The sequence below is a fragment of the Paramacrobiotus metropolitanus genome, unplaced genomic scaffold, assembly GCF_019649055.1.
Source record: "Paramacrobiotus metropolitanus isolate TYO unplaced genomic scaffold, Prichtersi_v1.0 Parri_scaffold0000037, whole genome shotgun sequence".
Taxonomy (NCBI): Eukaryota; Metazoa; Tardigrada; class Eutardigrada; order Parachela; family Macrobiotidae; genus Paramacrobiotus; species Paramacrobiotus metropolitanus.
Window position 1 is genome coordinate 986,081 of NW_026570257.1, and position 12,429 is coordinate 998,509.

The following is a 12,429-nucleotide window of genomic DNA, read 5'->3' on the forward strand; positions in this document are numbered from 1 at the left end:
TACCTTACTTCTCACTTCTGGTCTCGGGTAATACAAGGATCAGATCAAGGTGAAAGTCAATTGTGACGCGAGTATACTGCGGCTGACTACGCTATAATCCGAAAGGTCGATTATGAACGCCAGTCGTAGCCTTTAGAACATACTGCCCTTTATTTTAATTCACAAGTATTTCCTCGACACATAGGAGTCAGAAAAGTAAGAATGTCAGAAATCGAGAGACTAATTCCTGACTGCCTCCGATATTAGGCATCACTCGAGCTTATATAGACTAGTAGAAGTACACGGCATACATCGCTAGGGATTTATCGTACGACCAATCACAGGTAGAGGGATGACTAGATAATAACATGGCGGCTCGTATTTACAGGTGAAAGGCGGACATCTTAGAGGCATCTGGACGTACGATGTGGGTACATCCTCCTACCCACGTCAATAAACAGTGAATCGAAATGAAATTAAACGCAGTTTGCATTAAACGCATTTTTACCGCAGGTCTGCATCGTGATTTAGCGTTTTTTTTACAACGGCATTATCTGGTTTTATTTATCAAATTGTCTAGGGTATAGACAGTAAGTCTACTCGTAGAGTGTTGAGAAGGCCGGAAATGAACTTGGTGCGTGTGCGGATCGCCAGGATCCCCGACAAAAGCGGAGGCTTTGTAAATCAGAAGCCACGAAGTATGACCATGAATTAGTAACGTTTCTAGTGTCTCCTCTAACGGTCGACAGTCAAAACCTTCATATATTGCTGAGCTGATAATTATTGTATTAGATTCTTCTAACCAGAATAATCGATTTTTTTGTTATTTTGATCGATATGTATAATACGTACAGTACTAATCGATATCGATCCAGGGAAGTTATCTAAGCCGGCCCAGAAAGACGATTTACGCTTAACGGATGCTTATACAGATCAGCCCAACAGACGATGGTTTTTTTAAATTTTTCTCTAATCAAGCGAAGGACCATAAAGTGTTTCAAATAGTGCAACATAATTTCCTACCAGTTCAGATTCGGATTTTGCTTTTCCGTTGCAACAAAGATTTTTGTCGGCATTCTGGTGCCGCTTAGGTATAGTTATTCTTCAGTTAAGTTCTTTATGAGTAAGGCATAATTTACGTCAGTCTCTTTCATAAAATCTGGATCATCACATTCAACTGACTCTTTGCTGCAAAATAAAAATTATCCAGCGTTAAACAAGGAAACAGAATAAGACTGGAGAGATATCTACAGTAGCTAGGTTTAAGGCTCTGTGTTTACCTCAGTTTCAGGACTTCCCTCTGAATTGTGTCAACGGCAGTCAAATCGCACATTAGTCTAGCCAAAGATGTCTTACGAATCTGGGCTAATTGAGCTACAAAAACATACCAAAAGTTACGCATATACTCGCACAACGGAAACATTCTAACTTGTCGCCGGTATTGTACTACGCCTGTACTTACTTACCTCCCGTAAATTGTGATTTTCCATTGACGGTATTTTCAAACTCATACCAGAATCTGTCACCAAATTTGGTATGCTGAAACTGCTTCGCTATGATGCAGGAAAATGTTGGTCCGAGCAGTCCACCATATTCTGGATCAGGCTTCTCAGAAATGCCTCCAGCAAAAAGGTCCTAAACAGCATCGAAGTTTGCTAGAACCCCACCTGGCCCAACGGTTTCATACACACCGATACAACTATTTGCTTACCACATCCATTGGAGAAATGTACAGAGACTTTATAGTTTTCAGTGAATCTCCGTTAAAGACGCCATCCCACACCGGAGAATCCCATGAAGGATCCACGCTGATATCTCCCAAACAGTATGAGCGGAGATCGTAGTACGTTCCTATGCCTAAAAGAATTTCCACTACTCAGTCGATTCTCTGGACAAGTCCATGCTGTAACCGACTCACCATGATCGCGCCCGCGTTGGATATTCGTCGCAAATAGATCTCCACCGTATGGCGCACTAGGCTTCTTGAACAGTTTATTCTGCACTTCGCCGGTTATCTGCTGATCCATTTTCAAAGCTGCATGCGTACAGTGACCTTTCAGCAGAGCGCCAACGTCGTCGCTGTCGGATATGGCTAAACCGATGTTATTTAAGTTGTCGGACAATGGGTCGCTGCTGACATCGCCCGATGAGCTTTGTTTGTAGATATTATCGTGCAGCAGTGAGTGTCCAAATCTACAAAGTTGAGTCATCATCACTGAACTGGAAAACGAGGGCGATGTGCAACAGTTACACGTTTACCGGCCCGCGGCAGTTGAATATTCCAGGATAACCTTGCCAAATCCGGGATGATACTGTTTTGCCGGAAGGTAATGAGTTCCGTTTAATACTGACAGCTCGTATAAGGCCATTCGACGTTTTCCCAGGATTAGCGGAAGGAATTCATTAAACACAATATGCTGGTATTGTGCGGTGACAATTCGCCGCGCTGCCTAAAATTGCGCTTTTTAAAACTCGCATTAGACTGTTGCGCTATTTAGCATTAGGCTGTTAACCTGTATTTACAGCTTTTTACCTGAAACACCTTTTCATCATCAAAATCTGCATACTGCTCCGAAATAAGATCTGCGATTCTGTTATGATGACGTATCCACAGCTGCAACGGCCATAGTCGTTTAACGAGTTTTATGTTTACGTAATTTAGATTTGTATCGTCTACAAGTTGAATAAGAATATTCTGTGTAAGAAATGGAAAGTTGAAGCGTTACAGTGTGCATCGCGGAAAGCGCTGGTTGTTCCCCGGCTCGCGGGTCTCCTGCCATAACACAGCACTGGCCGTCCTCGCACGGGGCGTTGGTGGTGTGGGGGTTTTCCTGGCAGGCGTCGTCGTCCTGCATGGGCAGAAACGTGTCGGGTGTATCCTTGAGAGACCGCCGCTTGCGACTAGCATCGTACGGATAGCTAATCAGCATCTCTCCACTGTCAAACTTTCGCAACATGGTCGATTCCTTGCCACCGGAACCATAGATATTGGATCCGTCCAGCCAGTGGGAATTTTGATTTATTTGTAAACGCACGCCCAGACCTGAACCGAAATACGCGGGGTTACTAAGAATGTGTTACGCATTGTCTTTTAATAATTTAATTTTAGAGCGGTACCTACCAGAAATACGAAGCGACACTTTTCTGACTGTACATATTATGAAATATGATTTTGTAATAAACTTCTGTCACTGATCAGAAGATTGTTTACCGCATGCAGGATCAGTTGTAGTTCCGACTGATCGAGCAAAATTCAGGCATGTCACACCATAATCCGAATAAAATGGATCATAATCGGAAACCGCAATGGCCAGACACTCCCGAGACGTATGGAACGGACAGCATAATGGCAATGCCGGCTTGCCGTAGTTTTTTCGCATAAACATCGGTGCTGCATAACAAATCTATGTAGTGTCGGAATACTTTTCATTCAGTTGCAAAGAAATCACTATACTTCTATACATAATAGGTATCATTTACTTAGGGTCAAATCATGGTCAAGAAACTGTCCGAATGTTGTCAGCAGCAGCGAGATGGTTTTGTCGGCTGTCCGCACCGACTGGCTCAGTGTGCTGCTAACGGCCCGCGCACTGGGCAGCGGTGAGCATTTGCTGGTTTCTCGGAGACTGTACCGTCTGGCCAAGTCGCAGCCTGGGATAAAGAGATAAGTTACACTAACTTTAGTGAACTAAGTAGTGTTCCACAAAGTATAAGGAACGACAAGTCTATGCTCCGTTTCTGGTTAGTTGTTACCGTCTGCATATCTGTTAGCGACCAATCGCTGCTGTGTCGTGCCGGCCATTCCCAGATTCGGCACGCCCAGATCATTGCACGATCCGTCTTCATTGCGGAAAGCTTTAGTTTTGCTGCATTTCGCATTGGGGTGTGCTTCGATAGCGGGGCAAACTTTACTGGGTTTGCAGAACCCGGCCAGCGGTATGCAGTGACCCTTTTCGTCCGTTGTTAGCGTATTCCCGTTAGCAAGCCTAAACAAATAAATCGCCCTCGAATAACAGCAAGCCCAGAAAAGATGACGACAAAATGTAATAAGACAGTTTCATCTTCGTACCAGTTTCGTGTAGTTTCCAACGCGAAACTGTTCCGGAGGCCGGTCAGGGACGTTTTCATGCTCTCTTCATTTGGTTTACTGAAGGCCGGAAGCATGCTAGCTAAAAATTAAATATTGGAAAAAGAAATTACATTTATTGACCCTTGCGTTTAATATAAAGCAGACCAATCGAAAATTTTTGCTTAGCTGTTATCCGTTCGTTTCTTCAGACCGCGATTTGGTCATTACAGTTCACAGCTTGATCTAACGCTTTGTACAACAAAAACTTCTTACATGCGTTAATGGGTGGACCACCATTTAACTCTTCATACGCATCTTTATATGAAATTTGCAGAGCCGATAGCATCATCTGCTGATCGGGAATACCGTTGGCAGCAAAATTGACCGTATAATCCGGAACTGGAGCGATTCGTGCCTGCTTCAGCTCCGCATGGGCGCGTGTGCCAGCCAATAAACCGCAAAACAATACGACAACAAGGCGATCCATGATTAGCAGGAAAAATAAATATTAGTATAAAGAAGCCACAAAGCTGTGATAGTACTGTAAACACGAAAACGGATGGCAGAATCCCATCCGTCAGTTTACTGTGCTAGTAAACAACTGGACGTTAACAAAATCAAGTTTTCTTGTGGACTCTGACAAAAATATCCCAGATAAGAGTGATTTATCGTTTTGCTAATCGGTAACCGATTTGGTGATTTTGTTTCTTTTATTTTAATGTGACAATAGTGGCCAATCTTATCAAGCCGGTCAGAAACTGACTGGAGCTCATTAATATGTTGAACGTGACGAAGCACGCTGTTATTGAATTTTCGATACTAATGTTCGTTAGCCGGGTGATGTTGTCCTAAGCAGCCACTGACTGGTTTTTGATGGGTTTTTGACTGGTTTTCGTTCAAAAAGAGTTTTGTTATTTACTTTTACTCTGGCTTAATAAGAATATGAACCGAAAAAACAATTATTAGAAACCAAAAAAGAAAAAAAGTTGACGACGGTGGGATTTGAACCCACGCCTACCGAAGTAGACTGGTACCTGAAACCAGCGCCTTAGACCGCTCGGCCACATCGTCTTAACTGATGTTCGATTGCCTATTGAACAAACAAGCTGTGGCAATCGGTGATTCAGCTGTTTATCAGTGTATTCGTGCTCTTACCCCCGTCGCGCTAACTTACGCAATGAGTACTGCACTGCCGCAGATTACCCAGTTTATTTTAAACTCTGCAGAAGCGTCGTAGTGTACAAACTACTGTATCACACTACGAAGTTATGAAATCTCTAATAATTGTTATAAACCTGTATAAAGTACGTACAAAATACCAAAATTAATAATAAATATAGTTAGCTGCATAAATACTGCGGGTAATAACAACACACCCGATTATACATTACCAAGCAACACGGCGCTAGCTAGAAGTACATAAAATTCTATGCATAGTCAACTCGTAAGATGTTTATTCACCGAAGTAATGTAGCATTCATGCGTAAAAAGGCCAGCTTTCGCATGTTATGTCCTTTACGCATTCAACAAATGTAACTCAATTAATCTCAATAAAACATTTCATTTGGCTGGTTTTTGGCATGAACATGTTTTGAAATTGTAAAAATTTCTTGTGTGCACGGGAAAGTTGGTGGCTGTGGAGACCGGAAGTGGGATATGGAATGGTACAGCTGCACAAATCTTGATCGATAATCATTGCTTAAAGCCAGATAAATAAACTGTAAACACAAAACGTTATTGCACACTGCATACCTAGTACAAGTAGAGATACTGTATTCGGTGTGCATGCTACAGAAATGAGAAAGTATGTACCGGTATGGTTGTGTATCCGCACAATAAAAGCACCCTCAGGAACAGCTGCAGCAGCGGTGATGAGCTGTACACGTGGGGGAAGATACTGGAGGCAATGGGAGCCGGCATAAAGCACACGGAATACCACAGATATGACACCGACAACATCTTGACACTGCGGTACCGCTTCTGCACCAAACTATTTCGCCGTTCAATGGCCCTTTCCACGACATGCCGAATCTTCCGCCGACGCAGAAGCGCGCGCCATCCTACCGTCGCAAAAATTGCCACGTACATCACGCCTTCGAGAGCCGTGGGGAAGGTCACACAGATCACCGTGATCATCGGATAGATCATGGAATTCCTAATCACGGTGATGCCACAGGCGCCCCAGGGGCGGGTCGCTTCGAAGCGCCCTCCATGATTAAAAAACACTAAAAAGTTGCAGCATAACACCACCGTCCAGCTCAACGCAATCAGCGAGAATCCCACTTTGTACGAGGCGAAATGGGCGTTGTACTTGTACGGATACACAATCGCCACAAAGCGATTAATACTGATTAACATGGCCGTCCAATTAACGACGTACAGGGTGGAGAAGTAGAACAGTACTGTTACCCGGCAGAAGGTTATGCCTAGTGGCTGCTTAGGAGCCATATAGTACGTTGTCACAGTTAAAAGCGGAAGATGGACAGCGCATAACGTGGCACTGACCAATAGTAAATGAGCGATTAAAACGCCGCATCCTGAGCGTAATTTCTCCGACGACAGAATGGTGATAGTTAGAGTGATGTTAGCTACGGCACCGACAGCGCTTAGTCCCATCATAACAGCGAACCACAACGTGACAAAGAAATGGTACTCAATCCACATGGAGCGGTCATATAACGTCAGATTAGAATTATTTTGCCCGATCTCCATTATTTGGCTCTTCGTCAAATATCCAGGAAATTAATATCGCAGGAATAAATTTCATGTTCTTGTGAATCGACGAAGGCAAAAGCGCAGTGTACAGATATACTGACAACGGCGACTTTTTGAATACCGTACTGACGTACTGAAAACCAAAATCCAGTAGACCAGTACAGCATTTCAATTTTTCTTGGACTGGGTTGCCTATATGTGCTCGCATCAAGGATTTGGGATTAAGCACGTTCTTATTGTTCCCGATTTACTTTTTGTTTATGACATGTAAGTAGTTTTCGTGCCGGCAACCGTGTATTCAAATACAATCAGACACGAGCGCAATGTCGTTTTCATCTTGTCCATACAAGCGCGAAGGCCGCCAGAGAGCGTCCGCAGAATTAATCAGCTGTACACATTAATCTGGATGGTTCGTCGTCTACGCACATCTGTACCTTTAAATAATATAATATGGAACAGCGGTACACCAGTACAAGTACTCTGTACGTACCTGCCACCTACAAACTGTAGCTTAAAAAGAAACAAACCCGAAAGCGCAACGCGAAAGAAAACTGGCGCGCGTCATATCAGCTTATACTTTTGCTCTGATAAAGCAATGCGTGTCTGAACTAATTGGATTTTGTATTCATCCGGTGTACAATGGCGAATCCTTTGAATCGATGATTTCCGAACGGCAGTGATCAGATGTCACCAACTGAACGCCTAGAACAACACATCGATCTCATCAGTTAACGAGTATTTCTTAGGTACATCGGCAACATACTTTTACTTTATGTATTGACATCTGTCGAGATATCGTATAAACTGTCATACTACAACAATGCTTTCCTGCTCTCGAGTGAGTCAAGTCACAACTACGCAATCCAGTTTTTTCCAAATAGTTATGGTATTTGTACAAACCTGCGCACTGTAGTTCGCATATGTTTCTGTGGGTTTTCCCATCGCTTCCGCATACCGGATCGTATTGGTGTGAGCAGGCACACGCTGGACCAATTCTCCTTTGAGTACACTCGCCAGAATACGCTATTTTGGTTCCTATGAAACAGATCCAGTTGTACTAGGCACCACTTATTGCTGTAGTCAGAAATCGGCACTGCCTCAGAATTTCTGTATTGATCTGTGGTAGATGCGATGGTGTCACGATACTTGCCTCGACATTCCAAAGCCGAACAGTTATTTCGGTAGGTTTTGCCGTCCGTGCCACATACCGGTTCCAGTTTCATGGGACAGCCACAGGTTGGACTTTCGGTAGCATTTGGATCCAGAGCGGATTGCTCAGCACAGACACGAGCACTATGTTGCACAACTACGAACAGCCATCAGTGGTGCTTTCATCGAATAGACAGAGATGTGGTACACCAACGCAAAAGTGATATCCCTACATTTTCCGATTTTCATTAAAAGAAACCTTTGCCATGCCATGAGGCTTCGGCAAAATGTTTTAACTGGTACGATCGAATATTCGTTTCTCTACACAACATGCATCGTTTAATGCGTCTTACAAAAAACTTTCATTAATCCTGTTTTCTCTGCTCTCACCAAGCGTGATACCAAATGCTGCAAAGTACCTGTTGATATGTAAAGTGCATGTAGTATTACGCTACCACCCGACAGAAGAATAAGGTTTTTAGACATTTTAGAAATCGTTGACTGAGTATAAAAGCGTTGAAGCAGTGGAAATAAAGGAATACATCAAACGTACAATGTTACATGTACAGTCTGTATAACGTGATACTGCGGGAATAGTTTCTTTCGGCCTCTGATAAATTTACTAGCGCATACGAGCACTATTGATTTTTCGATTGCTACTACAGATAAAATGGTTTCCGAGGAAAAGCCGCATTTCCGCTAATGTATAAACTGTTATGCTATATCAACGCTTTACAAGTTAGCCAGCTGTCGCTACCAAAAAAGGTTTTTGCGTTGGGTGTAGACCGGTAAGTACACTTCTCTCATCGGCAACGACCATGAAATAAATGTGTAAAGTAGAAGACTAACGATGCCCGCAACCTCTAACAACACCAAGATCGCTTTATACTTAAGTTCATGGCTCAAAAGATTCGTTATACGATTAATATGTCGACAAACAGCTGTCGAAGTTCGAACTGCCATAACACCAAATCAGAGTCTAAAAACATTACAGCTTAACTGCGTATGTACGTCGCGGAAAACGGCGACAAACCTCCATATTTTGTCTAAACTTGTAAATTTATGTTTTACTTGATTACAAAAATCCAAGTAAAAAACTTGTAAAACAAGTAAAACCGTTTTTTACTTGTTATAAGTTAGTGTTTTGCTCTCGGCGAAATAATATCGCAAATTCACGAAGACTTTATTTTTATTATGACCAAAATTCCGTTTGTTGTCTGGAATCCATGGAATGTAATCAGTAATGTATAATGCAATGGCACGACGTGTAATTGCATTAATATTGATTTGTCTGGCTCATTGGTTAATTAAGGTTTCTTGAATCTGTGCTTCGATCTACACAAACAACTAAGACAACAGGTGACGTTCATCCAGGAACGAGGCGCATTGGCAGGAGCATGCTATAGTAATGCGAGTAGTCCAATCAGTTTCGGGTTTCACCTTTGCGTACCTAGTACAGTGACTGAAAATTCACGTGCATGTAATTACCTAAATGCAATTAACTGACGCTTTGTGCCTTGTAACACTACTCGGTAAATTATACGAAAATATCGTTGTGCTATACCATAGTGTGTTAATGCTTTTGAAGTTTTATGGTAAGCCAGTTATCCCAAGCCCCTTCTTCATGACACAATCCTCGAACCCGGACTAGTCGAATCAGCACGACAGCCTAACCGAAAGCGTTTGTTTGTGATTTTACGTAATTATTTTCCATCAAGATATTTAGAGACCCTTATAATTCTAATAATAACTTGCAAGCGCTATGAATTGTTCGAATATCACCAAATCAGCTGTTCCACTCTGGCAATCGTATGCCCCCTGGTTCAGCATGTGGTTCAATATAATGATGGTGATTAATGTTTTCGGAGTGTTGTCCAACAGTCTGGTTATCCATATCAGTTTATCATACACACGACAACGTTCTGGTTGCAGCCGATAAGACGGCTGTGCTGTGGATGATCCTGATTGGCTGGTCCATCGCGTTAGTCTGCAATTCGCTGGTGACCGCCGGGATTGGTGGTTCGTACGAGGCCACGGAGCCCTGGGGCACGTGTGGAGCAAAGGTCACCAGTGCCGTGGTGCAGCCGCTCATTGTCTTCATCAGCGTGGTGTTTCCTCTGGCTCTCGAAGGTTCCATTTATCTATGCATTTTTACTACGATTTTACTACGTAAATTTGTTGCCGGGAAGAATCTGGTTGCCCCGTCGCATGCTGCAACTTCCCAGCCAGGATCGCAACAGCGGCAGAAAAGACTTAAAGTTGCCAGAATGTTGTTTTGCTCGAATATCTGGTATATGGCCTGCTTTCTTCCGGCGCCCATGACCTCCGGTTTGAATCCGCAGCTGTATAATATGGCGCCGTTGATGCAGCTCTATTTTCGGAGTTTGTTAGCTGTTGGCTATGCCACTGTGCCGGTATGTGTTTTTTGTTGTATGTACTTATATGCATCATAAAATTAAATACAGTCCGGGTAGACGGTAAAACTAACCAACCGATTCTTAAAGTTTCACTTATTTAATTTGCTATAGGTAATCTACCTGGTCATGAATAATGATTACCGGAATGGATTATACGAAATCTGGAGGAGCAGCAAAGGCATGCGGTGTTACAAATTTATGGGATGCAAAAAGGCTGCCATAAGAGCCCCAACTGAAAACCGTTAATTGAGGAAACAGAACGCACTTTTGAGCTTTTTTAAGCGGTCGTAATTTATTTGTAATTACAGCCGAAGCGCTATTTTTAATGATACAACAATGCTTGGGTAGATAAAACCGTACAAGTACCTCGTCTTACAGCATTATTAATTTGGATTGTCTTGGGCTACTTATTGTGGGGATCACTGATGATTAGCAACTGATCATATGTTGAGAATAAATTGTTCCCTAATCCGTAAGGAGATTCAATTTTCTCACAATTTTTTTAGAATTTTATTATACTTAAAACCTTTCCGATTTTGAATTTCTTTTAACTTGCAGGTACGGTATTTAAATAGCTGAATCAGACATTGTGCAGTACTCGTATATAATCTCCTGCACTCTTCCAACAAATCTGGAGTAATTGGATATGATAAACGTCTTCTCATCTCGGGAACGAATCATGAGCAGTGCTTTTTCTTTTTCATAAGGGTGTAATTCTTCGACAGGACAATCCATTCTGCATGATTCATAGATCTGTGCAAATATGTAGCCACAGCAAATTTAATCCTGACTATTACTGGCACTATTAAAGATTAATTAATCAAAATGGCAGAAAGATCAGTATAAGTAAGTACATATTCCGTGAAACTGCCATACCTCTACATCAGTAATACTCTGGCAAAACAGCTGCAGAGCATTTGCTTATACCTCCTGCACACCAATTTCCAGACTCTATCAATTTGGTAAAGATCTAGAACTAGCTTTTATGCTGTACCAACTACGGTGAACTACCCGAAACGAAGCCTTACCCTCATTATACAATTTCCGAGTGCGAGATAATCAAATTACCGCAAAGATGCCGGCGCACATGTTCGCTCGTGATTTCACATCCTTGTATATGCGTGCACAATGCAGTATTTCAGTATTATGTGACTGTCTGAGATATTATTCCTGTTAATAGTGTTTCTTTATATGAATAGCGAATATGCAGTCGTAAACTACAATATTGTTTGGATAATGCCGGCCAAGTGCTGATGCGGTTGCAGCTAGACGGTTGAAAAAATTCCGAACTGTTATCTGCATCTGTTACAAGTAGTTTTATACCATGCCGCATCTCCGGATGATGACGTCGGATGAGATAATATGGAAACAATTACTGAAGACGGTTTTACTTACTTGTCTTGCTTAAAATGTTCGTAAACACGTGCGGAGCGGGAACGGAATCAGATTAATGTTTGCATAATTCCGAATTGCGGAAACATGCGCTTCCGTCACCTTGTTTGACTGCCTCAAGGTGAAATTAGTGCACTAATAAACTGCTTATTCCATGATTGTATTATAGTAAATATTTCTTGAGAATAAGGATACTGGAAATTCAAGTACCGGGATTAGCCAGGAGATGCCACTTTAACCATTAATTGGTGTTATTAGTGGGTCAGTTTTCGTCCAAATGGGGAGCCTTTACCAGCTTTGACAAAATCACTGCACCCGTTCGCATGCCTGGATCCATTAGTGCGCAGCAGTATCCAGAATAATCTGGCATACATTCACACTTTTCCGTTTCCCTGTGAATATAAGTAGCTAAGTTTAATGCAAAGAAAACTATGATAATACGCGGTAGACAGTGACCATCGCGATTTACAAACGTACTCAGTAATAAACGATATCGTTGTCAGCATGAATGCAACAAATTTCACCGCGCCCGTTCCGTTATGGCTAGCCTACTCGCAATGGCTCCATGTTTGGCTGTTTGTCATGCTGTGCCTAAGCGTTGGGGGAGTGATTCTCAATGGTTTGTTGATACACGTCATATTAAGCCAGGAAAAATTGCGCTACGGATGTGGTATTCTCATTGTCCATCTTCTGTGCATTAATCTCAGT

The 12,429-nt window shown here is 42.4% G+C and overlaps 4 protein-coding genes and 1 non-coding gene across 7 annotated transcripts; 1 reads left to right on the forward strand and 4 right to left on the reverse strand.

Moving 5' to 3' along the window:
* Nucleotides 1–870: 870 nt before the first annotated feature.
* On the reverse strand, nucleotides 871–4,669 carry LOC129589785 (peroxidase-like). The gene is made up of 13 exons (XM_055484648.1): nucleotides 4,322–4,669; nucleotides 4,049–4,148; nucleotides 3,733–3,965; nucleotides 3,460–3,630; nucleotides 3,191–3,370; nucleotides 2,706–3,022; nucleotides 2,513–2,593; nucleotides 2,239–2,429; nucleotides 1,898–2,172; nucleotides 1,691–1,836; nucleotides 1,446–1,614; nucleotides 1,260–1,353; nucleotides 871–1,167 (listed from the first exon to the last, which is right to left on the reverse strand). Exons 1-13 carry the CDS (start codon nucleotides 4,533–4,535, stop codon nucleotides 1,077–1,079), a joined length of 2,262 nt encoding a protein of 753 aa, XP_055340623.1. The 5' UTR covers nucleotides 4,536–4,669; the 3' UTR covers nucleotides 871–1,076.
* Nucleotides 4,670–5,035: 366 nt separating this feature from the next.
* Trnal-cag (transfer RNA leucine (anticodon CAG)) lies at nucleotides 5,036–5,119 on the reverse strand. Its single transcript has one exon. It is a non-coding gene; the product is annotated as a tRNA-Leu (tRNA).
* Nucleotides 5,120–5,595: 476 nt separating this feature from the next.
* LOC129589760 (allatostatin-A receptor-like) lies at nucleotides 5,596–6,932 on the reverse strand. Its single transcript, XM_055484612.1, has 2 exons — nucleotides 5,861–6,932; nucleotides 5,596–5,766 (listed from the first exon to the last, which is right to left on the reverse strand). Exons 1-2 carry the CDS (start codon nucleotides 6,758–6,760, stop codon nucleotides 5,596–5,598), a joined length of 1,071 nt encoding a protein of 356 aa, XP_055340587.1. The 5' UTR covers nucleotides 6,761–6,932.
* A 150-nt stretch (nucleotides 6,933–7,082) lies between these two features.
* LOC129589813 (serine protease inhibitor dipetalogastin-like) lies at nucleotides 7,083–8,533 on the reverse strand. The gene is made up of 4 exons (XM_055484693.1): nucleotides 8,332–8,533; nucleotides 7,914–8,069; nucleotides 7,664–7,798; nucleotides 7,083–7,465 (listed from the first exon to the last, which is right to left on the reverse strand). Exons 1-4 carry the CDS (start codon nucleotides 8,396–8,398, stop codon nucleotides 7,389–7,391), a joined length of 435 nt encoding a protein of 144 aa, XP_055340668.1. The 5' UTR covers nucleotides 8,399–8,533; the 3' UTR covers nucleotides 7,083–7,388.
* Nucleotides 8,534–8,890: 357 nt separating this feature from the next.
* LOC129589803 (uncharacterized) lies at nucleotides 8,891–10,788 on the forward strand. 3 transcript variants are annotated; one of them, XR_008690658.1, is made up of 4 exons: nucleotides 8,891–9,271; nucleotides 9,501–9,611; nucleotides 9,845–10,326; nucleotides 10,441–10,788. XR_008690658.1 is itself a non-coding variant. In XM_055484680.1 (3 exons), the coding sequence occupies exons 2-3, from the start codon at nucleotides 9,868–9,870 to the stop codon at nucleotides 10,573–10,575; spliced, it is 594 nt and encodes a 197-aa protein (XP_055340655.1). In that variant the 5' UTR covers nucleotides 8,891–9,611; nucleotides 9,845–9,867; the 3' UTR covers nucleotides 10,576–10,788. The 3 variants fall into 3 exon arrangements, 2 of the variants coding, with proteins under 2 accessions (XP_055340655.1, XP_055340656.1); XM_055484680.1 differs by having other exon boundaries at nucleotides 8,891–9,611; XM_055484681.1 differs by lacking the exon at nucleotides 9,501–9,611.
* The last annotated feature ends 1,641 nt before the right edge of the window (nucleotides 10,789–12,429 follow it).

What these genes read in the sequence shown, in the direction of transcription:
- LOC129589760 (XM_055484612.1), bottom strand. Translation starts at nt 6,760, where the DNA reads ATGGAGATCGGGCAAAATAATTCTAATCTGACGTTATATGACCGCTCC. An exon ending in GCGGATACACAACCATACCG is followed by an intron (nt 5,767 to 5,860) that starts GTACATACTTTC and finishes TTGTGTTTACAG; the next exon opens with TTTATTTATCTGGCTTTAAG.
- LOC129589785 (XM_055484648.1), bottom strand. Translation starts at nt 4,535, where the DNA reads ATGGATCGCCTTGTTGTCGTATTGTTTTGCGGTTTATTGGCTGGCACA. An exon ending in CGCTAACAGATATGCAGACG is followed by an intron (nt 3,631 to 3,732) that starts GTAACAACTAAC and finishes TCTTTATCCCAG; the next exon opens with GCTGCGACTTGGCCAGACGG. An exon ending in ACATTTCTCCAATGGATGTG is followed by an intron (nt 1,615 to 1,690) that starts GTAAGCAAATAG and finishes GATGCTGTTTAG; the next exon opens with GACCTTTTTGCTGGAGGCAT.
- LOC129589813 (XM_055484693.1), bottom strand. Translation starts at nt 8,398, where the DNA reads ATGTCTAAAAACCTTATTCTTCTGTCGGGTGGTAGCGTAATACTACAT. An exon ending in TGCACTTTACATATCAACAG is followed by an intron (nt 8,070 to 8,331) that starts GTACTTTGCAGC and finishes GGCTGTTCGTAG; the next exon opens with TTGTGCAACATAGTGCTCGT. An exon ending in ATGCGAACTACAGTGCGCAG is followed by an intron (nt 7,466 to 7,663) that starts GTTTGTACAAAT and finishes GTGTTGTTCTAG; the next exon opens with GCGTTCAGTTGGTGACATCT.
- LOC129589803 (XM_055484680.1), top strand. Translation starts at nt 9,868, where the DNA reads ATGATCCTGATTGGCTGGTCCATCGCGTTAGTCTGCAATTCGCTGGTG. An exon ending in TTGGCTATGCCACTGTGCCG is followed by an intron (nt 10,327 to 10,440) that starts GTATGTGTTTTT and finishes AATTTGCTATAG; the next exon opens with GTAATCTACCTGGTCATGAA.